Source organism: Amborella trichopoda, chromosome 9 (genome assembly GCF_054954075.1).
Source record: "Amborella trichopoda isolate Santa Cruz 75 chromosome 9, AtrichopodaSantaCruz75HAP2 v2.0, whole genome shotgun sequence".
NCBI classification, from domain to species: domain Eukaryota; kingdom Viridiplantae; phylum Streptophyta; class Magnoliopsida; order Amborellales; family Amborellaceae; genus Amborella; species Amborella trichopoda.
Window position 1 is genome coordinate 8,214,032 of NC_142344.1, and position 22,160 is coordinate 8,236,191.

At 36.3% G+C, this 22,160-nt stretch overlaps 3 protein-coding genes across 5 annotated transcripts; 1 reads left to right on the plus strand and 2 right to left on the minus strand.

The window, feature by feature from the left end:
* Positions 1-120: 120 nt before the first annotated feature.
* Positions 121-2,006, minus strand: LOC18424135 (uncharacterized). Its single transcript, XM_006828729.4, has 2 exons — positions 1,834-2,006; positions 121-911 (listed from the first exon to the last, which is right to left on the minus strand). The coding sequence occupies exons 1-2, from the start codon at positions 1,842-1,844 to the stop codon at positions 350-352; spliced, it is 573 nt and encodes a 190-aa protein (XP_006828792.1). The 5' UTR covers positions 1,845-2,006; the 3' UTR covers positions 121-349.
* A 5,861-nt stretch (positions 2,007-7,867) lies between these two features.
* Positions 7,868-15,189, plus strand: LOC18424136 (uncharacterized). 3 transcript variants are annotated; one of them, XM_011630609.3, is made up of 9 exons: positions 7,868-8,170; positions 8,967-9,079; positions 9,744-9,803; positions 9,997-10,046; positions 10,206-10,439; positions 10,802-10,954; positions 13,639-13,734; positions 13,990-14,010; positions 14,795-15,189. In XM_011630609.3, exons 1-9 carry the CDS (start codon positions 7,911-7,913, stop codon positions 14,963-14,965), a joined length of 1,158 nt encoding a protein of 385 aa, XP_011628911.1. In that variant the 5' UTR covers positions 7,868-7,910; the 3' UTR covers positions 14,966-15,189. The 3 variants fall into 3 exon arrangements, 2 of the variants coding, with proteins under 2 accessions (XP_011628911.1, XP_020517341.1); XR_016041293.1 differs by lacking the exon at positions 9,744-9,803 and having other exon boundaries at positions 10,802-10,881; XM_020661682.2 differs by lacking the exon at positions 9,744-9,803.
* A 2,301-nt stretch (positions 15,190-17,490) lies between these two features.
* On the minus strand, positions 17,491-21,361 carry LOC18424137 (heat shock protein 83). The gene is made up of 4 exons (XM_006828731.4): positions 21,081-21,361; positions 20,313-20,454; positions 19,881-20,161; positions 17,491-19,320 (listed from the first exon to the last, which is right to left on the minus strand). Exons 1-4 carry the CDS (start codon positions 21,222-21,224, stop codon positions 17,770-17,772), a joined length of 2,118 nt encoding a protein of 705 aa, XP_006828794.1. The 5' UTR covers positions 21,225-21,361; the 3' UTR covers positions 17,491-17,769.
* Between the last annotated feature and the right edge of the window lie 799 nt (positions 21,362-22,160).

The following is a 22,160-nucleotide window of genomic DNA, read 5'->3' on the forward strand; positions in this document are numbered from 1 at the left end:
AATTAGCAGGAACATTCAACTTCTAGGTTTCCAACTAACCTGATTGAGATAAAAAGTTCCACAAGAGAGATAAGAGACATGAGAGGCAACCACATCATATTCAAATAGGGGATCTAATTATGCAAAAGAAAGCAGAACTATGTGATAGATAAATGAGAGGAGAGGAGAAATTACAAGAGGGAGCCAAAAACATACACAAGAACAAGATAAATAACCCTTATTAAGGGAAGGCAAAAAAATGCATAGTTTGAAGGACATGCACCAGACGGAACATAACTGACCATTTCGTGGAAAGGCAAAAGATGCATGGTTTCAGCGATAATCGCACAATGAACGCACAGAGATCGTCCTAGTGCGTAAAGGCATAGAGGACTGTAGAAATGTACACCACTAGGGCAGTTGATACGAGCACCACGAGTGTCCACACTGCCTGAGCTGCAGGGTGGCTACCACATGTAAGCGTCCCGAGTCTGATCTGCACCACATTCACAATCGATAGCACCAAGAAAACACATCCAAGCACCGACCCAGCCGCCGAGCCAAGCATCCCTATCCTCAGCAACCGACCATTGATTCTAGCCCTAAAAATCTCATCTGCTTCATTACTATTGATCAAGTTGATTGCCAGCTTTAGCCCTTGGGCCACGAGACTAGAGAAAAGGAATGCCGCGAAGGCAACGACCTCAAAAACAACGACACGGCGTGCAACTTCGGGGCCAGCATCGCACTTGCCAGAGCCCTGCAGGCTACGCTGCCCAGGTGCAGTGATGGAGAGGCCGACAAAGACAGCAATGGTGAACAGGGAGTTGACATTCACAAGTCCATCCAGCGCAGTGACGTGTACGCTCGTTGTGGAGGAGGAGGGGATAACATAGTTCCTAGTGTGATGCTCCGCCTTATCTTCACGATATCTGGTTAGGCAAGAGTCATAACATATCAGAGCAATGTTCTTTAACTCCACTTGAACCAGTTACTCGCCCTGGCTGAGCCGAGAAGCTCAATTGCACATGTCAGAAAAAAATTTAAACAATAAATAAAAATAAAAATTTCTTAAGAATAATTAAAAATAGGAAAATGCAACATAATTAATAGAACTCATTGAGGTCCATGAAAGTCCAAAAAAGTACATAAAAGATGGATTGTTCAAAATTTTGATTTATACCTTGAAATATTCAGAAAAATAAGAAAATGAAAAAATAAAAATTAGAGCAAACTTCCCAAATCATCATACAAACCACATATGTTATCTAAAAATGTATAGATCATCTAATTAAGAACAAAAATAGCATTTTTATCTATTTCAAACAGGGCCAAGTTGGCCCCTGGACTTCGTTGGAACTCGCCACTGCAGAGTTCTGAAAAACTGCATCAGAGAAAGGTTAGAAACGATAGGAGCAAGGGGAGAGAGAGCTATGTCTGTGTGTGTAGATTCTTGAAAGGGGATCTTGGGTTTCTTAAATTCCAGTCGTGATGTCCCAATATTAAAAACTCTCTCTATCTCTCTCTCTCCCTCCCTCCCTCCCTCCTTCCCTCCCTCCCTCCCTCTTTCTCTCTCTCGTGCAGTTTCTTTTACCAGATAGAAGCCAGGTTCTTCACCAAGGGAAAATCATGGGTTTTCCAGAGCTCCAGCAATCCAAATTCTTTTCATGAGATAGAAACCGGGTTCTTCCTCAAAGGAAAATCATGGGTATTTCAGAGTTCCAGCAATAACAACCCAATAAACACAGGAAGGCCTAACAAATTAGCATGACACAGACTTGCAATAAAGAGCGCAGAGTACACATTCTTATTCTTAACAGTAGACATTGAACTAATTGGGGAGCTCAAACTTACTCTTCTTCCATGGAATGAGAGGTCCAAGGCCCTAAATTTCCTTGTTTTTACTGATATTCTCTTTGAATAGGAGAGACCCAAAACTTGCACCTCTTCAATGGCGGAAGCCCAATCCTTCTCCTCAAGCGTCTGGTTCGAAAGCTAATTTTTTGAGAGAAACACACTGAGCTGCCAAAGAAAAAACGGACCAATGAGAGGCGGTTCATGGCTTTTTGCAATCCAAAATGCCACGGTTCGTAGCGTAATAATACGGATGTGCCCCTGAGGTTTTATTCAAACGCGGCCCATTTTTGATATGGAACAATGATCTAAAACACATCCACGCGTCACCATACATTTTCTATTAAAATGTGGTTTTGTAGCTCAAGGTAATTAGGGTTGGGAATGGCCTGGATAATACAGTAACAAAATTCAAAGTAATCTACTTTGAATATTTAAAATTTATTTTTTATTAAACACATAAAGGATCTTTTTTTTCTATGCTATTTAGCTTCGGCGGGTCTCCGTCATTTCCCATCACAGCTTATCACTTTTTGTAGAAAGGCAAGCTTGGCAATAAATATATTTTTAAAATATAATTTGATTTTAATTTTTAATTTAACATAAGAATGCAATCTTATAATGTAGAACTACGGATGTACCTCAAAATCCATCGAAAAAAAGTAGTTTTAATGTTGAAAAACCTTTTGGTTAATCAACTCGACATCGAGATCTATGATTATGAAAAATAAAAAAGTTTTAAGTCTCATAAATAGTATATTTTACAATATATTATCTATACTGTCCATTTTCAAGATTTTCATATTTTTATAGTTCTACTTGATTTTAACTATTTTTAAAATTTAAATTTTTATAATTAAATATAAAAATAGATTTTGAGATAATCCTAAGAACATTTTGCATCAAAATTATATACCATGATAAAATTTAAAGGGGCACCTTACCTCTAGAGCTACAGATGCATCAGTATGCCAATTGCACCCTTTAAATAATGGGATATAATCTTTAACATGGAGATCATAAATATGAAAAAAATTTGAAAACTAAAAATAATAATTATATTAAGAGAGCATTTGAACCGTTAGTTACACTTGTTTTTAGATATACCACATATTTGCATCAATTTTTAAGATGGATGCTTTATACCTCTAGACCGCATATTGTAGAAATGCCATTAAGCCCGCATGAAATAATTTTCCAATTGTAATGATTAGATCATCTATAAAATTTTAGGTCCAAAATTCATCTATATGAAACATTTGCACTTAAGTAGTTTCAATGGCTGATGTGCTAAGACTTGTCAAAAAAATAAAGTAAAAAGTTTATTGAAGGCATCAATTTTATACTATCGAAGTAAGGTACATCTAAAAAATCCTCTAAAAAAGAGTGTTCTGATATAGGAAAAATCTCCAATGGAACATCTTTGTTTCGAGATGTATGGATATGGAAAAAACAAAAAGCATTTCGAAAGTTAAAAAGGTACATTTGGTAACAAAATCTATTTTTGTAAATGTATTTTGTGACAAATTATTTAGGTCATCTATTTCAAGATTTTCAAATGCTTATAGATCTACTCGATTTATACCATTTTTTTAAATTTAAAATTTTTAACAGGGTATACAAATAAATTTTCAAGCGTTCGTAAGCTTTCTTATGCTCCAAGTAAAATGTAAAATGGAGATTGCCTTACTTCTACCATATAAAAAGGGAAAGCTTTCGATGTTCCCACTGTACCATATAAGTTTTATGTTCCTCCTTATCCAACCGTCCATTTTTTAATGGAGGGGTAAGATTGCCCTAATCACAATGTCACATTTATACACTGTTTTATTTTTAATTTTTTTCTATAAATTGTTTGGATACCAAATTTTGGACGTCCATTCTTCTATTAAAATTGGGCTAACAAAAAATATTTTCAATAAAATAAAATGACCAAAATACCTCTGAAAGTTTCAAGGGGTATTTTGATCATTATTTTTTATCAAAAAATTATAGTTAATATTTTTTATAGGTGTGCCCCAATGAGAAGATATCACGTACCAAATTTATATTTAGAAAATTTGTATCAAAAAAACTAAAATAAAATACTTTAAGACGTCGGATCTAAGATCAAACGATGACCAACTCTCTTAATAAAAAATGGACAGTTGGATGGGAGGTAAAACATAGAACTTCTACGGTGTAAAAGGGGCATAGAAAGCTTTCCCATATAAAAAAGGGACCTCACCCAAAAATAAATCCGTCAGACAACAAAATTACTATTGACATGCCCACGAAAAAACAAGTCTTTGTGGAGAACTTCCTTGTAAAAAGAAAAAATTTATACCAGACATTAATCTTATATTGACATAAAAGTAAGGTATACCTTAAAATCATGAAGCAAATTACTATATTTGTTAGCTTTCCTAATAGTTTATACTAGAAAAGGATTGTCTATCGTTTATCTAAAAATCAAGGGTCAGCATTTCATCATAGTAAGTCTTTGTACAAGTGTTTTAAAAAATGATTTGGTGGAGCGGATCAAATCCACTACGGGTCCCTACTGAAATTATTTGGATGGGCGATCATGATCGTTTGGATCACTGATCTAATAATTTTGTAAAACATTTAGGCTAATATCCCTCATTTCTATCGGAATTTGAAATCCATCCCTCAATATAGTAATTTACGCTCATGTCTACTTTATTGGATTTTTTTCTTCCAACATATACCATCGGTTTGGACTTTGAAAATATGAACCAAAACTATAAACATATATGTTCAAAAATCAAAATTCCAAAACCATTTTTTTGTTAACCTACCAATTCGGATTTTCAAAATTCAAAGGGATTAAGTTAAGTAGGTGAGAATATGGGTTCAGATTTTAAAAATCCAAATCCAAAGCTCAAGAAATTGTTTCAGATTTTGAAAATCCAAATTGGCAAGGCAGGAATTTTAATTTCCAAACCGATATATCAATAGTTTTGGTTCAGATTTTGAAAGTCTGAATGATGGCAGATTGGTAGAGGAAACAAAAAAAAAAAAGAAAAAAGAAATAAAAAAAAGAAAAAGAAAAGAGATGAGCATAACTACAATATAGGCTTATAGATTTTTAATTTTTTTTAAAAAGGATATTGGCATAAATTTTGTGAAATAATTAATTGAAATAAGAAAAAGTGAAAATGAGAGAAAAAAAAAGAAAAATCATTTCATGCGAGCTGGACTGCATTTCTACATTTGCAGTCCAAAAAATGTAAAGCATCCATTTTAAAGATGGATACAAGTAGGTGTTCCATCTAAAAACAACGGAAACTAACTGTCAAATTGTTTTCTTACTAAAATTATTATTTCTAATTTTAAAAATTTATTTATTTATTCATATTCATGATCTCCATGTTAGATATCACATGTTTTTAAAAATTAAACGTTAAAATCTATCTCAAAATATATTTATTAAGAGGACAGGGTCAAAAAAAAAAAAAACGCCACATGGGGGAGTAAGGTCGTGTCATGGAGTACAATTATCTAATAGCTTGAGCGACTATTGATGGCACTATTGAAATTATGAGGTGCAAAAGGTGGCAGTCTTGGGTTTCCTCCTTCACTTTTTGAATGTTCGCTTTTTCTAATTCAAAAAATCGTGGCAAGGCATAGATTCCTTAACAAAGCAAACTCTACAATTGTAGTAGCTTGAGCGCCTTTGAGGGGACGGCGTGGATCTCTTATCTACCCTTTGATGAACGGTTATGAGCAAGTCAGGTAAAAGTTGTGTTTCCAAAGATCGTAGCCGTCCATGTGGAACGCAGTCTCTCTCTCATGACATCAGAAAGCAATAAACAAACTCAATGTTGTTAAGAGTCTTTTTCGGCTTAGTTAGTAAAATAAAGCAAATCTTTGTTTCGGCCAATGAGGGAAGCGTTTGGTTTTTTATTTTTAATTAAATATAAATAAATAATTTATTTATATTAAAAATATATAAAATAAAAAAAAATAAAAAATATTTGTTTGCTTTGGCAAAATCGACTCAAAGCTTATCCAAACGACCGCACTAGGCTTCATTTCGCTTCGATTTAAGCTTAAAATTCAAAGGCCTTTGACCAATGCAACGCGAATTTGAGAGTAGAGAAGGAGATTTATACTTGGTTAAGGAGAGAGATATTGATTCATACTTTGTTAGCGCTCTAACATAGCCCACGTGCCTTTCAATTCCTTATAATTGAAGAGCAAAGTTGAAAAATACTACCCTTTGAATACCCAAATTGAAGAGCTTCACTCCTAAAAAAACTAAATCGGATGACATTAAAGTGGATAAATATCAGTGGATCAATTCCTTATATTTGAAGAGCAAGTTGAAAAATACTACCCTTTAAATGCCCAAATTGAAAAGCTTCACTCCTACAAATAAACTAAGTCGAATGACATTAAGGTGAATAAATATCAATGGATTATACTTGTTGTTATGGAATACAAGGATGATAAATTATCATCTAATTAATTGGAGTCGGTTATACGAATCGTAGTCTGTCATTCTGCTCTATTAAGAGTCATATCCTTAGTGAGACTATAAATCTCTATATTTTTTCGTACTACTTCCAACCACATCTTTTTTGAACCTACAATAATGATATAAATAAATTAAAAAATAAAAATAAAGTGAAAAAATGAAAGTTCACAAATAAATTGCCATACAAGACTATATTGAAAAAAATATAGTTTGTTTTGCCTTCTTCCTTCTTTTATTTTCTTTTCTTTTTTATCATTTTTACCCTCAAATTCCATCTGGTTCAAATGCCCAAATGTCTCCTATATAAAAAGACTTGGTTTGGATATTGGATGCATTGACCCACTCTTTTTTTTTTAGCGTGGACCCACTCTTTTTTATTTGGAATATAAAGAGACTATTTGATTTTACTATAAAGATGTCACAATTGTTCGTCTGTTAAAATTTAAATTGGGTGGTTGTAAGTGTGTCATTGCCCTATAGAATGCCACACTTACTCCAACAAACACGGAAATGGTTTCTATTGGAATGTTGAATTCCCTCGTGCAAAAAGTCTAGAAAATCAAACTCTTTCTTAGGTTGCAAGATTCCATTTTGTCCTCTTATTCGTTTGGAGGTTTCCCTACCTAATTAGAATAAATAGGCAAAATGTTTGATTAGCTTGGAGATAGACAAATTTATATAAAATTTTAACTTTTCTTGTAGAAGTAAAGTTGCAATTTTTTATATGGTCTATTTTAGTTAGACAACCTACAATTAACATATCTTTTAATTTATTGTCAAGAAGTAGTGTACCTTTTAAGCAATATCAAATCTACACGATCAAAATAAAATGTATTTTTTTTTTAATATCTGAATGGAATGTGATCACTATTTCTTCTACTAAAGTTGCAGCCTTGTATAAACTTTTTCTATGATAATATATATATATATATATATATATATATATATATATATATATATATATATATATATATATATATATATGCATTATTCAAAGTGTGAGAGGGATTAAAATGATAGATTAAAAGGGAGACCAAAGTCTTCTATATACATTACTAGATATCTTTGAGTACCCTGCCCTCTATAGATTTCTTTTTAGGGCGATCTATCAAATGCACGCTACCGACTAGCCATTGTTGTTTTCATTCCTACCACTAACATCATCCCCGTAACACTTCAAAAAATCTCACTTCTAATATACTTAAAACAATGGTTGGGACTTGTCTTCTCCACTAAATCACTAAAAAAGAAAAAAAAAAAACCACTCCAGCCCAAGCCCGACTTGAAAACTTATCAATAGCACAAAAATGACCCTCAAAATCCTTAAAACAAAACCAACATCCTGCTCTCTTGAAAGTGTACTCAAAATTGTTGGCTTTTGGGTCCTTGTGAGGTGGAACTATGGAAGTTTGAATGGCTCACTTAGATGACTTCCACAGTATGTGCCTGTGGATTACGTACATGGAAAGGGCGGGAAACCTTATCCTCAAAGATAAGTGAGATAACGATAGAGAGAGAGGGGTAGATAAGACGCACTGAGGATGTGGAGGTGAAGAAGAAACACAGAAGTGGACCAAACCCTCCTTGGTGCGCCATGGCGCTGCATGTGAGCCCCAAATGGCTCGCCGTCGAGCCCACCCACGGGACTCAGACCCGACCACGCAGCGCGGTGCGGGTCCGGTGCACCGCGCAGTCGTCATCTGCTCCTGCTACCAGTCCTTCATATGAAGAAGGGGAGCTTGAACGGCCACGATGGGCCGGAGAGACCCCTCTATCTCGCATTGTGGCCGCTATTATTGAGTTCAAGCCCCTCTACTCCATCCTCAAGTTCGGAGCCAGGCAGGTCTTTATCAGGTACACCGAGCATCTCCGAAATTTTGCCGCAACAAATGAAGCTTTGATAATGGGATACAGCGGAAATAATATCTGAAATTTCGGAAGAGGCTTTTGTCCGAAATTTATTCGATATAAAATGTGGTTTTGTTTCGAAATTCCTGAAAATTAGCTATGAACCTTTTAAAGTTTATTTTGTAAAATTGGGCATCCCAAATTTCAGCCTGTTTCTGAATTCTGACTATCGTCATTTTTGTCGATTTTTTTGTCTGAAATTTAGGACTTCAAAAAATTAGCTAAGTTACTAGACTCGGCCCAGGCTAAGCCCAATGAAAGGGATATTTTTATCTGAACCTTAGCCCCGCTTACCGGAGCAAGTTAAAAAAAAAGAAAAAAAAAAAGAGGAGCGGTTTGTATGGAGCCTAGGCTCTAAAAAATCAAGTTAGAGCACACCTTCAAATAGTGTCGAGAAATATAGTTTTAATACTGAAAATCTTTGTGATTGCCTTAAAATATATTTTCATCTTTAATTATAAAATTTAAAGCTTCAAAAATAGTGTAGATCAAGCAAATCTATAAAATTTGAAAATTGAATGTCCAAAAATGTGTTACAAGATGCACTATTTCCAAAACTTGAAATCCATTTTTTTACTAGTGTCCATGCATCTTGACGTCGAGATGATCAATTTGAGGATATTTGGGCATCAAAACAACCTCCAAATTTTTGAGGTGGGCTCTAATTTGATTGTTTAGAGCCTAGGCTCTATATATACTATTTCCTTATTTATATATTTGTATATGTACTCTTTGGAAGCAGCACAGCACAGAAAAAGGAGATCCCATGGGTGGAGATGAGGAAACAAATCATGTCTTCCGATGTTTACAAGGAGAAGGCTGCCGTTGAAGATCCTTCACTTGTCTATCCGGATTGTTAAGTATATTGCATCTTTATTGTTAAGTATATACTAAAGGAAAAAGTTTATATAAGGTTGCAACCTTAAAATGTAGAACTACAAATGCACCTCAAAAATTCATCGGAAAAGGTTGTTTTAATGTTTAAAAAACCTCTGATGGATCTTCTCGACATCGAGATATATGAATATGAAAGAAAAAAAAAAGATTTTTGAGTCCCAAAAATAGTGCATTTTACAAATAGATCTGCTTGATTTTAACCATTGTTTTAGTTTAAAATTTTATAATCACATATAAAAATAGATTTTGAGAAAATTCTAAGAACTATTTTCACCAAAAATACATGTTATGATAAAATTTGGAGGTGCACCTTAATTGGATTGTTTAAGGTTGCATCCTTATAGAAACCACACCCTATACTATATGCCCTCTATTTCTTGTAGAGAATTATACAATGATCCATGTGACCATAGAAGTCTATGATCATAAGTGTCATCGCCGTCCAATAAATGCAAGGATAGTGATGAAAGGAGTGGAACCACCTGATAGGTCGAAATCTGTCTCCATCTCTATCCATCCATTGATTGGACTATCAGTGGCAGGCTTTTTTTATCATAATTTTTCTCCCTTGGTCATATGAATCATCGCATGGATTGTCTCTCTTCTTCAAATGACCAAACAGCCGTGGCAGTAGTATCGCCGAACCCCATGATGAGGTCTATGACTCCATTCTCACTAAAAGGTAGAGGCCCAAATCCCCACGGACTTACCACTTTTTTTTAAAAAAAAATCTGGAATTTTGGTTGAAGTGCACCCAAGCTAAAGAGAATACAATTTTACTGGAATGCCCCAAATTTATTTTCCTAGCTTTATAATCTTGTGACCTTTACTCCCTGGTGGCCTCTAATGAACAAGGTTTGTTGATTTTCATGCAGATTATTTGAAGCCTTTCCATGCCTATGATGAAGGCAATCTCTCATGGCTGGTAAATCCTGATCTTTCAAACTTTAAAACTTAAACCCTCTTACTAGGAGCCTTAGCAGATCCTTATGTGATAAACGTGTATCAATTGTGAGATGAAAGCTCAAAATGTCATGGGAATTACAATCCGCTCTCATTCGGTGCCCCTGTCTAATGGTTGCAGGCAGCTGCAGAGGCGGAACCTGCAACCATGTCCATGGCTTTGAGAGCGATTCCTGAGGCTTCTTCAGCAGAGGAAGCTAACAGTGTCATGAGAGGAAATTGGCTTGATGCAATTAAGAGACATCACCTTCAGTTTGCTAAAGGTTGTGAAATCAAGGACATTTTGGATATCGGTTGCTCGATTGGTATTAGCACAACATTCCTTGTCGAGAAGTACCCTTCAGCTAAGGTCACGGTGAGTATGGTTTTGTGAATTTCTTATGCAAATTTTTCCCTTGTAAGCACTCAAGCATAACCATTAATGCTCATTTCACATAAACATATAACTCACGCATAATCTTAATAAGATACCTGACGATGGAGACTCTTGTGGTGTCCTTTTTCATTTGTTTTCCTTCTTCATGAGAGAGAGAGAGAGAGAGAGAGAGAGAGAGTGTTTAAATGGTTACTGTGGTTCCATAGATAGTAATATCTTATCTCTCACAATTTATACCAAATTTTATGTGAACAACATTCAGAAGGTAAATACATACACTTGGTATTTCTCATGTAACTGTTGTTTAATTCGCTAAATGTTTGTTTCATTTTATGTGACAGGGCCTTGATCTGTCTCCTTATTTCTTAGCCGTGGCACAATACAAAGAGACAAGAAGACCACCGAGAAAAAATCCAATTAGGTGGGTCCATGCAAATGGCGAATCCACCGGCTTGTCTTCGGCTTCATTCGACCTTGTCTCCTTGGCTTATGTGGTACATCTACACATTATAATAGCAAATAACCCCTTTTGTTTTAAACTCTCATACTCATGGGTTTCCCTCAGTACTTTTTCTGGTACTTTTTCTATATGGAAAGGCATAACATATACTTTTTCTATTGTTTTAAAATCCATTGAGCCAGTTCAGAACTGCATGTGCCGGCTCAGAACTGGTGGGTGGATAGTCGTGGTCTAAAGACCCAATGGACTTGCTGGTTCCCACCGGTTTTTTTTGTTCTTTCAATACAAAAACACCTCGAAGAACTGCAAGTAGGATGGGAACCAGCCAAGCTGTATCGGTTTGGCAAGTGACCAAGTTGGCCCTTTTTCTACAAGAAAAATACAAAGGAAATCTACATTGGAACCCCATGAAAGAAAGACCCATGTGATCTTTTATCGGGGAATACATTTTTTTTTTTTTTACTTCACCCCTTTCTTTTGGTAAAAGATCACTTACATGTGGCCTTTATTATAATAAGATAAATTTCAAAATAAAATCAACATAACAATAAAATCAAGATCTTAACAACTTGGTGCCATTGAAACAACTATGCACTATGCTTGAGAATAAAAGATAAGATCGCAAGAAACAAAAGGAAGAGTGTCGGAGATTACCTTAACCGGGCTTATTACACCCCACACCGAGTCACCACAATTCGATGGTGCGAGATCAACGGTCTAGCTTCAATCTCGAACCGGGAAAGCAAATTTTGGCCAAGCTACACCAATGGAACATGAACCACTTTGATCACAAACTCTAACCCTAGGTGAATTCTCTTAGCAACCTAGTTTAAGAGAGATGAATTCTCTTTTTGCTAAACCCTAAAACCTTTAGCCATAAATCCATATTTGAGAGATAGGAGAGAAGAACTCTATAGCGTAAACCCTTAGGTTTTCTCACAATGTGAGAGAGAGATCAAACATTAGAGAGTGGTGTGTGCCCCCCTTTATGGGATATGAGAGAGAAAGATGGGAATTGGGTACAAGAGATAAAGTGTAGAGATTTTTGGGTAGAGATAATCCTTTTTTATAGGCTTTGAATAAGATTATGGTTTCTTAGGGTTTTCTTTAGCTTTCCTCTTCTTGTGAGCCGCCGATCAAGGGTGACTTGTGGGGTGAGAGATTTGAGCCATCCATTTTATAGATGGGCCATCAACATTATAGAAGGTGCATGAATCTTTATCCCCCTTTCTTAAACCATTTTCCGATCAATATATTTAAATAAAAGAAATATCATACATTCTATAAAATTGCACGATCCATATCACATATTCCATAAGGATATGTCAAATAATATCAAGTAGATAAATACTATCAAATATAAATAAGATAAGATCCATATCAATTCAAATTGACCATATCTCTTTAAAACAAACTTGCTACAAAATAAATAAAGCTATGGTCAATATATCCCTTCCAAGATTTGACCACATGCCACAAATCAAACTAACTTTATCTTAAAAGCAAACAAGATAATCCAAAGAGGGTGGGGCATGCCACCTTTTTGTGGCACATGTGGGCCCCCACCCACATCCCACATGGTGGGCCATGTGCACTATAGGCTCCCATGGAATATTATAAAAAAAATATTATTTTTAAAATTGAATAAAACAATTTAAAATATATATTTGAATTTTTATAACTTTCTAAGAACAATAACTGTATTTTTATAAGTTCAAAAATTACAAATAAAATATTGAGAGATTCATAAAAATTCAAATAATAAAATTAAAATCATTTCAATAATAAAATGAACACAATTAAATTAAGATGCTGGAAAAATGATCCATATGGTTTAAGAATCAACAATCATGGGGCACTCCACTTCAACTGTGGACTATAGACCACACTTGCTTTATGAGATCGACCCAGTGTTTCGCATGACCCACATTCCAAGTAGGGGCTCATTAACGGGTCACCAAAGTCAGGTCGATGAATCAATGGGTCGCAATCCCAGTCTGTGGATTACAGGTCCTCCCCTAGAGACGAGTCAAGGTCACCATGACCTGATGCGACCACAACTCTATGGCGCATAGGGTTATCTCTTGCACATGCATGTGCATCACCCAATGGTGGATATCTGGCTTTTCCGAACAATCTATCAATATGCATGCCGTGTGATGGAACATGGATGAGGTTTTGGCCCCCGTCTCAGTAGGTCACCATCACACACAAGGGTTACACAGTCTCTCGGCTCACTCATCCGGGCATATTTTTCGATCTCATCAAGGGCTAACCCATTAGAACCCTTCTCGGTTTATTCTTTATGCCCAGGTAATATGGGTTGTTTTCAATCGACTGGTCTAGATCGTCAAGCACAGTCCGGTATCTATAAATGCCGTTTGTTTAGTATGGTCCACGAGGGACCACACTCCCATTGAGTTCATGTTCTACTATACCCTTGCATTTTACAAGCACTTATAAGGCCTTTAAAGGCCATATGAACCCAACACCCTGACCCGCAATCACCTCTAAAAATAAAAAATGCATAGGACTATTTAAATTCCAAACAACATATGGGATTTCAGTTTTTGGCATTTAAATTTTTTGTGTTAGGTTAATGTGATGTTAATAAAGCTTTTTAAGATGAAGAGCTTTTTAAGATGAAGATTTTTATGAATGGTCCTATTTGCGAAGTGTAAATGGTTTTCTTCAATGAATCCGAAATTGTAAATGCAGATCCATGAGTGTCCTCAACGAGCGACCATTAACTTAGTGAAGGAAGCTTTCCGGCTGCTCCGTCCAGGAGGAATGATCGCAATTACAGATAACTCAGTATGAATATCTCAGTCTCAATCCCGAATTTCTGTATTTTGGAATTCAAGTTTTCATCCATAAAATGAAAATGAAGTGACTCAGTTCTTTACTATCTTAGGATTTTTGTCTGAATGCTTTGAAAAAGTGGTTGTTTTTATGCTGCAAATTGATTTCATGGTTTCATGTTCTTTCTTTTGGTTACAAGTTTCTTTAACTTAAATTAAACATGTTATAAGTTAAAAGTATTTGATCTTTTGACTTTTGTGGTTGCAGCCGAAATCCAAGAAGCTCCAGGTGAGCTGCCTCACTCTCCCTCTCTCTCTTTCTCAAAACTGTTATAGCTTCTTTGTATTTGTTTTTTCCTATTTTTCAGATTAGAATTTTATCGAATATGGAAATCCTTCTTAACAAAACATAGTAGCAAATATTGCCCCAAACAATAGCCAGGGTTCAAAATTCACTGATTACCGATTGAAATTCTTGAAATTTGTAGTAGCTGTTAGCCAATGATGAAATATGGGCCTCCTGTTCAATACTTGCAATGTTTTTTCTTTTAGTTGGCGTTTTCTTTTCTAAAATGGGTCCACCCAGTGTCTTTGCCTATTCTTCAATTTCATAATTTCACCATGACTAAGCCAAAACCTCTACAGTATAACCAAGGTTCATATATCGTAGTTTGTCTACACATGCAAAGAAGCTACCTAAATCATTTTCTGGTTTAACTCGGAACTGGTGGGTGACTGGCCCGAGTCCCTTTAAATCGGGATTAGGATCACCCACCCCAAAACTATATTAAAAAAATTAACATGCTAAAAAATGTTATTTTAGAATGATTTGAGGTTCATAAACCTTGTTCACCTTTTAGATTTTGTTTACATTTGAAAAAAAAAAAAAAAGAAGCTCGTCCAATTTAGCGGAGCTGACTCATCAATTCAGTTAGCTCGACTCGGAACTGGTGTTTAACCTTTTCAACCCATCAATCCGGATTTTTAAACACTGGTCCAAGCTCATGAAACATAATGCTTGAAAATGACTCCAATTGATGTCTCAACATATCGTTTCTTGCTTTTGGTTAAAGGACTTGTCACCGGTCTTGTTCACACTGATGAAGAGCACGGAGCCATTTCTGGATGAGTACTACACATTAAACTTGGAGGAGACAATGAGGAGAGTGGGGTTTGTGAATGTGCAATCGCTACTCACTGATCCACGGCATAGAACAGTGACCGGGACTGTCCTCCTCAGTTGATGCTTGTATAGAGTTGCAGATTTCCTTTATTTCTTTATTCCCTTATTTGTGCATCCATTGATCCAATTAGCTTATCTATGAGATTTAATACTCGTTGATTGACAAATTTGTCCATGAAGACTCACATTTACCTGTCTCCATTGCTCAAGTTTTTTGGAGAGATGTCTCTCTTTTAATGTTTGATACAAGGGAATGTATAATATAAGGGAGTGCATTTTGTGAAATCGTTTGTCTTCGTATAAAAAAGTCATGTCACTTGGATCTTAAGAATACCAAGCAATGAGTTGGTTATTAGGTCATACTAGGAGTCGGTGCATCCATATTCCATAATTTTATTTTAATCCCAACTTCAAAGAAAACCGGATCTCAACCAGCCATATGCTAAGCATTGCAATTTTATTAAATGGGTTAGTCAAATCTTTATTTGACCATATAGAATTAAATTCATCATTTTTGAATGAAGGCAAAAGAGGGCAACAGTTTTTCGTTTTTATCCCTATCCGTGAAATAGAAAAGTCCTTTTATTCAATGTAAAATTGTGCATCTAAAAGTTTGCCATTTCTCTGCATGAAGATAGCATTTCGCGAGCGCGAGTAGTCTGATTTTACAACAGATAGTTATTGGATATGAACTTTTTTGCGTGCAATCCTTTACCAAACTTGGGGTTCTAATAGTCGAAAAAAAAGAAAAAGAAAAAAAGGAGAATAGCAGATGCTATTTCTGTGGGGATTTTATACTATAAGACGGACCGTTATTTCAGTTACAAGGAGGTTGAGGTTACTTTTAACCGTTAGGTGTCAAATTGTGTGACTTATTTGGATACAGTACAAGTCGTTGCTTATTTTCAATATTTCTATATTATATTGGGAAGTGATTGTGCTTCTTACCGTCATGTATTGGCAGCGTGTGGCACTTTAACATCGGAAAAAGTTTAAGTTTGACACCTTAAGTTGTAGAATTAAGGTGGACTTAAAAGATACGTCGAAATCGTTGTTTTGAAGTTAGAAAACCGTCTAATTAATGTCCTTCACATCGAAATGTATGGATTAATAATAAAAAAATAAAAAATTTAAATATAAAAAATGATACATCTTATAATATATTATCTGAACCATCCATTTTCAAGATTTTTATATGTTTATAACTTTTTGAGTTTAAACTTTTGTAATTACAGTCAAAATCAGGGCCATCCTAACAATTTACCACACCAAAGTTACAATTTATGACAAAGTTTAGAAGTGCCTTTACTTTGATTATTTAAAATTGCAACCTTATGCAAACCACACCCCTTAATACCTATGCGCCAACAAGGCTACTGGAACGTAAGGTTGGATATATTAATTAAGCTTGGCTTACATGGCTTGGGGATGAGTTCAACTTGAAAGGGCTTAGCTTCAGGCCATAAAGAAGCCTAGCACAAGTCATACTTCTAAAATACAATCGTTTTCCAAATTTACATGAATAAATATTTTATTAAACTACTATTATGCACATATTTCTGAAATACATTCATTTTCCAAATTTTTATATGTATAGATGTTATATTAGGTCATGATATTCTACCTAAATAGTAGACAATACCATTGATTATATAAATTACGTGAATATATGTTATATTAAACACCTATATAATTTGTCTTTGAGATTCATTAATAAAGAGTGGTACCTTTGTTAAAAGAAAATGTTATACTAAACAATATCATTAATGATATATTATATAATGAGCAAGTTTGAAAACTATAAAATAAAATGACGAATCAAGATTCGTTTAACTGCCCTCAATTAGTTGAAAAAAAACTTTGATGACGATGACATAGTAAACAAGCTTGAAGTCCCTAAAGTGAATTGAAGCCCCTGAAGTGAAGTGAAGTGAAGTCTCAGCTACAAGCCTACAAAGTTGATCTTCAAATACAAAACTTGAGTTAGGTCAGGATTGTTGAAAGTAATGCAAACATAGAGAAAGTATGTAACCCAAATCAGCAGAGCCTAGTGGGATTCATTGTCCACCCCATGTATCCATGACGTTCCTTGAAGATTTTGGATCACTCTCAATCCATCACTCACTCATAAATCGACAAGGTAGTAATAATAATAATAAAACAAGGATTTATGGGGAAATATTTTGAGGAAACCCAAGACAAAAAAAATAGAATGAAATGAAAAATGTGTCTTCCCCCAAGGGAAGGCTCCACCTGAGCTTGACACACCATGACCTTCCAACTTCCCAAATCCGTGTACTTGATTGACTCCCTCAGATAATCAATCTCGCTCCACACCTCAACTACAACCACAGCTTGTTGAAAGAAAGGCACTTGAAACGGCACCTCACAACCCTGTGGTGCCCGTACCTTTATCTAACCTTTTTTTTTTTTTTTTTCAAGGTCAAATGAGTTGCTTGATAGAGATGTAGATCAGTAAGCATTGTTCCTCTTAGAAGTTAGAAAAAAGAACCGATAGCGTTTACTGCAACATAAGAGTAAAAGATCAACTATCAAACAAAAAAAGGAAGAGAGAATCAACACCCGTTTCCGGCAAAGTAGAAATTAACCTTTCCACGGATTCATCACATATTACATTCTGTAGAGAACGCACCACCAGTGGAACGCACCAGATCAAAAAAACCAAAAACTAAACAGACATCACCACATGCCACTGTCCACAAAACTGACGCATATTAAAAACTCATATTATCCATGATCCCCTCAGGAAGAACAGGGAAAAAGTCGTCCTCAGCAGGCAAAACGAAAGAGAGAACAAAACTATGAAAGAGAGAGAGAGATGCCAGGCGCCAATTGCTCAATTGCTTAATCAACTTCTTCCATCTTGCTCTCCTCATTGCCGTCTTCCTCGAGTGGAGGCATTTCAGCATCCTCCGCAACCTCTTCCTCATCAATGCTCAGACCTAACTTCAGCATCCTGTGAATTCTTCCTGAAAAAGTGTTGGGATCGTCCAAACTGAACCCAGATGTCAGCAATGCAGTCTCAAAGAGAAGCAACACCAAATCCTTCACAGACTTGTCATTCTTATCAGCCTCAGCCCTCTTTCTCAGCTCCTCCATTATTGGGTTCTCCGGGTTAATTTCCATGGTCTTCTTGCTCGACATGTAGCTTGACATGCTGCTATCCCTCAATGCTTGTGCCTTCATAATCCGCTCCATGTTCGCAGTCCATCCATACTCACCAGTCACCAGGCAGCAAGGTGAATCGACAATGCGATCTGAAACCACAACCTTCTCAACTCTGTCTCCCAGAATCTCCTTCATGGTCTTGCAGAGCCCCTCGAAAGCAGCCTTCTTCTCTTCCTTCCTTTTCTTCTCCTCCTCTGTTTCCTCAAGTTTCAGCCCCTCCTTGGTTGCTGAAACCAGCTTCTTGCCATCGTATTCCTTCAACTGACCAACCGCATATTCATCGATCACATCAACCATAAACAAGACCTCATACCCCTTCCTCTTCAATCTCTCCAGGAATGGGGAGTTCTCCACTGCCTTCTTGCTCTCACCAGTTATGTAATAAATATCTTTCTGCCCCTCTTTCATTCTGGTCACATAGTCTTTCAGACTTGTCATCTCATCTCCACTCTTGGTCGAGTGGTACCTGAGGAGGTCAGCTAGCTTGGCCCTGTTCTGAGAATCCTCATGGATACCTAGCTTAATGTTCTTAGAGAAGGCTTCATAGAATTTGTTGTAATCCTCTTTGTTCTCTGCAATCTCAAAGAACATTTCAATGCACTTCTTCACAAGGTTCTTTCGAATAACCTTAAGGATCTTGTTTTGCTGCAGCATCTCTCTAGAGATGTTAAGGGGTAAGTCGTCTGAGTCGACCACTCCCTTCACAAATCCTAGATACTCAGGGATGAGCTCCTCACAGTTGTCCATGATGAACACCCTGCGCACATAGAGCTTGATGTTGTTCATCTTCTTTCGAGTATCGAAGAGGTCGAAAGGAGCTCTCTTTGGAAGGAAGAGGATGGCCTTGAACTCAAGTTGGCCCTCCACAGAGAAGTGCTTAAGAGCAAGGTGATCTTCCCAGTCATTGGTCAACGATTTGTAGAAAGAAGCATACTCCTCCTTGGTGATCTCCTCTGGCTTTCTCATCCAGATGGGTTTCTGCTTGTTAACCAGAGTCCATTCATGGCTCACTTCCTTCATCTTCTTCTTCTTTTTCTTATCCTTACCCTCGTCATCTTCGACCTCCTCAACATCCCCTTCCTTCTTCTCCTTGTCCACTTCCTCATCCTCATCATCACTGACTTCTTTCTCAGTGGTCTTCTCAGTCCAGAGGTAGATGGGGTAGCTAATGAATTCAGAGTGCTTCTTGACCAAGTCCTTGAGCCTCCTCTCTTCAAGGTAATCTTGCTGCAATAACAACAAGGAAGAGTTAGTTAGATAGTAATAATAACAACAATAATAATAAGGCAACCATTGCCATGTCAATAGATAGGTAGATAGAAATTTGGTGCGTAGAGAGAGAGAGAGAGAGAGAGAGGTCCTCTTCTCCAGAATTCAGCAAAACATAAATTGGACTAATCTGGCCCCACTTTCTTCCAAAACTGAGGTTCTTTTGAATCACTATTACCCAACAAATTCATTTTTAGCCCAACAAGATTTTAGCAACTGATCTATGAAAATGCAAAAATGGTCAGCTCCCTCATTATCAAGAACAAAGCTGTGGAAATTGGGCAGATCCATAAAGGCTGCCGAATTAAGAAAACCACAACAAATTTGAGAACTCACACAAATTCACAAATCAACTCTTAGATCTTAATTGGCTTTTCAAGTATAATAAAACTCAAACGACAGCAGCAATGGTAGGAAAACCTGAGGGAGCGAGAAAATGAGGTAGCCAAGGAAGCACATGGGCATTATAATGCCCAAGCAAACAATAGAATCAACGCAAGGATTCCTAAAGCGCTCACCTGATCCTCCTTCAAGAAGAGGGTAATCTTGGTGCCCCTGCCCAATGGCTCTCCATTAACATCCCTTGTCACTGTGAAGGAGCCACCAGCCTGTGACTCCCAAACATACTGCTCATCATCGTTGTGCTTTGTGGTCACAATAACCTTCTCTGCAACCAAATATGCAGAGTAGAAACCCACACCAAATTGACCAATCATACTAACATCAGCACCCGCTTGCAAAGCCTCCATGAATTCCTTGGTTCCAGACCTTGCAATGGTACCAAGGTTGTTCACCAAATCTGCAAAATAACAAGAGATGACAATCGTTTAAATTTTAAAACACTGATTTATGCAAACGATACTAACAAAATACATTTTGAACCTTGACTCATTATTGACTCAGCAAGCAGTTAGACAAATGAACGAGGTGAACATATAACTACCACTTACCAGCCTTGGTCATGCCAATTCCGCTGTCAATTATGCTCAAGGTCTTGTTCACCTTGTCAGGAACGAGCCTAATGAAGAGTTCTGGCTGAGCATCGAGCTTGCTCTTGTCTGTGAGACTCTCAAACCGGATTTTGTCCAAAGCCTACAGCGATCAATGAAACCCACAATAAGAAGCCATACACAAATCCCATCCAAAACCACACCTCAACTAGCACCACCTAACACAACCTAGAGAAGAAATCAGGAATTTCAACAACTTTTTTATTCTTGAAAAGCGTCAAATCCATGAAGATTCAAGCCAAAAACCATAAACATACTAGACTGTGTACACTTTCGATTCAGAATAGAACAACTTCAAAAACTCTCAACATCTTCAATAGCAGAAGAAAAACTGCAGTAATCCATGGGAACTAACACAACTAATCCAGAGCCATTGTATACACACATCTTTTCCTTCAGAAATGGACTAGCCAATCCATTAAAATTTTTAATAAGAAACCATTACAAAAATCCCAAACCAAGAAGACTATAACCACACCTCGTTCCCACCAAAAACAACCAGGAAGTTTCACAGACTGAGAGATTGTTAACACAGAGTAGGAGAGACCCAAATAGAGGTAAGCTCAAACAAAATAACCATTCAATATTCATATGATCATATCTAAAGCCTTTGGACCTGACATGAATCGCCTAGCACCTCTTGAGAATAGAATTTGTGTTTCAAAAAGACAAATTCAGAGACAAATGAGAAAAGAAAGAAGAACTTACATCAGATGAGTTGCTGATCAGTTCTCGAAGGAAAATCTCCTTATTACTGTAAAAGGTGTTGATGATGAGGCTGAGAAGCTGGTTGATCTCAGCCTGGAAAGCAAAAGTCTCTGCCTCACCACCAGCCATCTGAACATCCGCCATTGATAAACCAGAAAACAAAGCAAACGACTGAAGACTTAAGGATGAAAAGCCTAGAAAAGATAGCTAAATTCAGAGAATTATAGCTTTTTTTGCAGAGCGAAGCGCGCAGAAAATGCAAGCCATTCAACCCCTTAATCGAGCGCTACAGAATTGGGGCAAGTATTTATATTGGAGTTTAGGAGTCTCTGGAATCAGTTTCTGGAGAGTTCTACCACTCTCTTTTCTTCGAATTTTATGTTTTGTTTTGAAAACCTCTTATTTTTTCTTTTTTTTCTTTGACGCTGATCTCGAAGCTTCTTTTCGTTGGAAATGGAGGGAAAGTTGAATGGGAAAAAGGTTATATAGAGCCGAGGCTCTAAACAATCAAAGTAGAGCTCACCTCAAAAATTTCATCAAAAAAAGTTTTATCCGGACATCAAGCTGCGTGGACTTAAGAGAAATATGGATTTCAAATTTAATAAATAATGTATTTTGTACTGCATATTTAGACCGTCAATTTTCAAGATTTTTAAGTTTTTATTGATATACTTAATCTACATTATTTTTAAAATTTTACCTTTTACAATTATAGACGAAAATATGTTTTAAGGCTATCACAAAGATTTTCAATATTAAAACCACATTTGTCCTCTACTTTGATTGTTTAGAGCCTCGACTCTATACAAACCACACCCAAGTCGATTTATAATGGGAAAATAGTTTCATCAAAATTAAGGTACGAGGTTTCTATAAGGCCTAGGCTTTATGAAAACAAAATAGAGCCTCATCACAAATCTTCATTCGGAAGGCACTTTTGGTACCAAAAAATACCTATGGCGACTCAAAAATCAATGTCCAACACCCACAATGAAATTCAAACTCAAAAAGGTACAAATCTTAATGATCTATAAACATTTATTTTTAAGGCAAAATGGACGGTCTAGATAATCTATTATA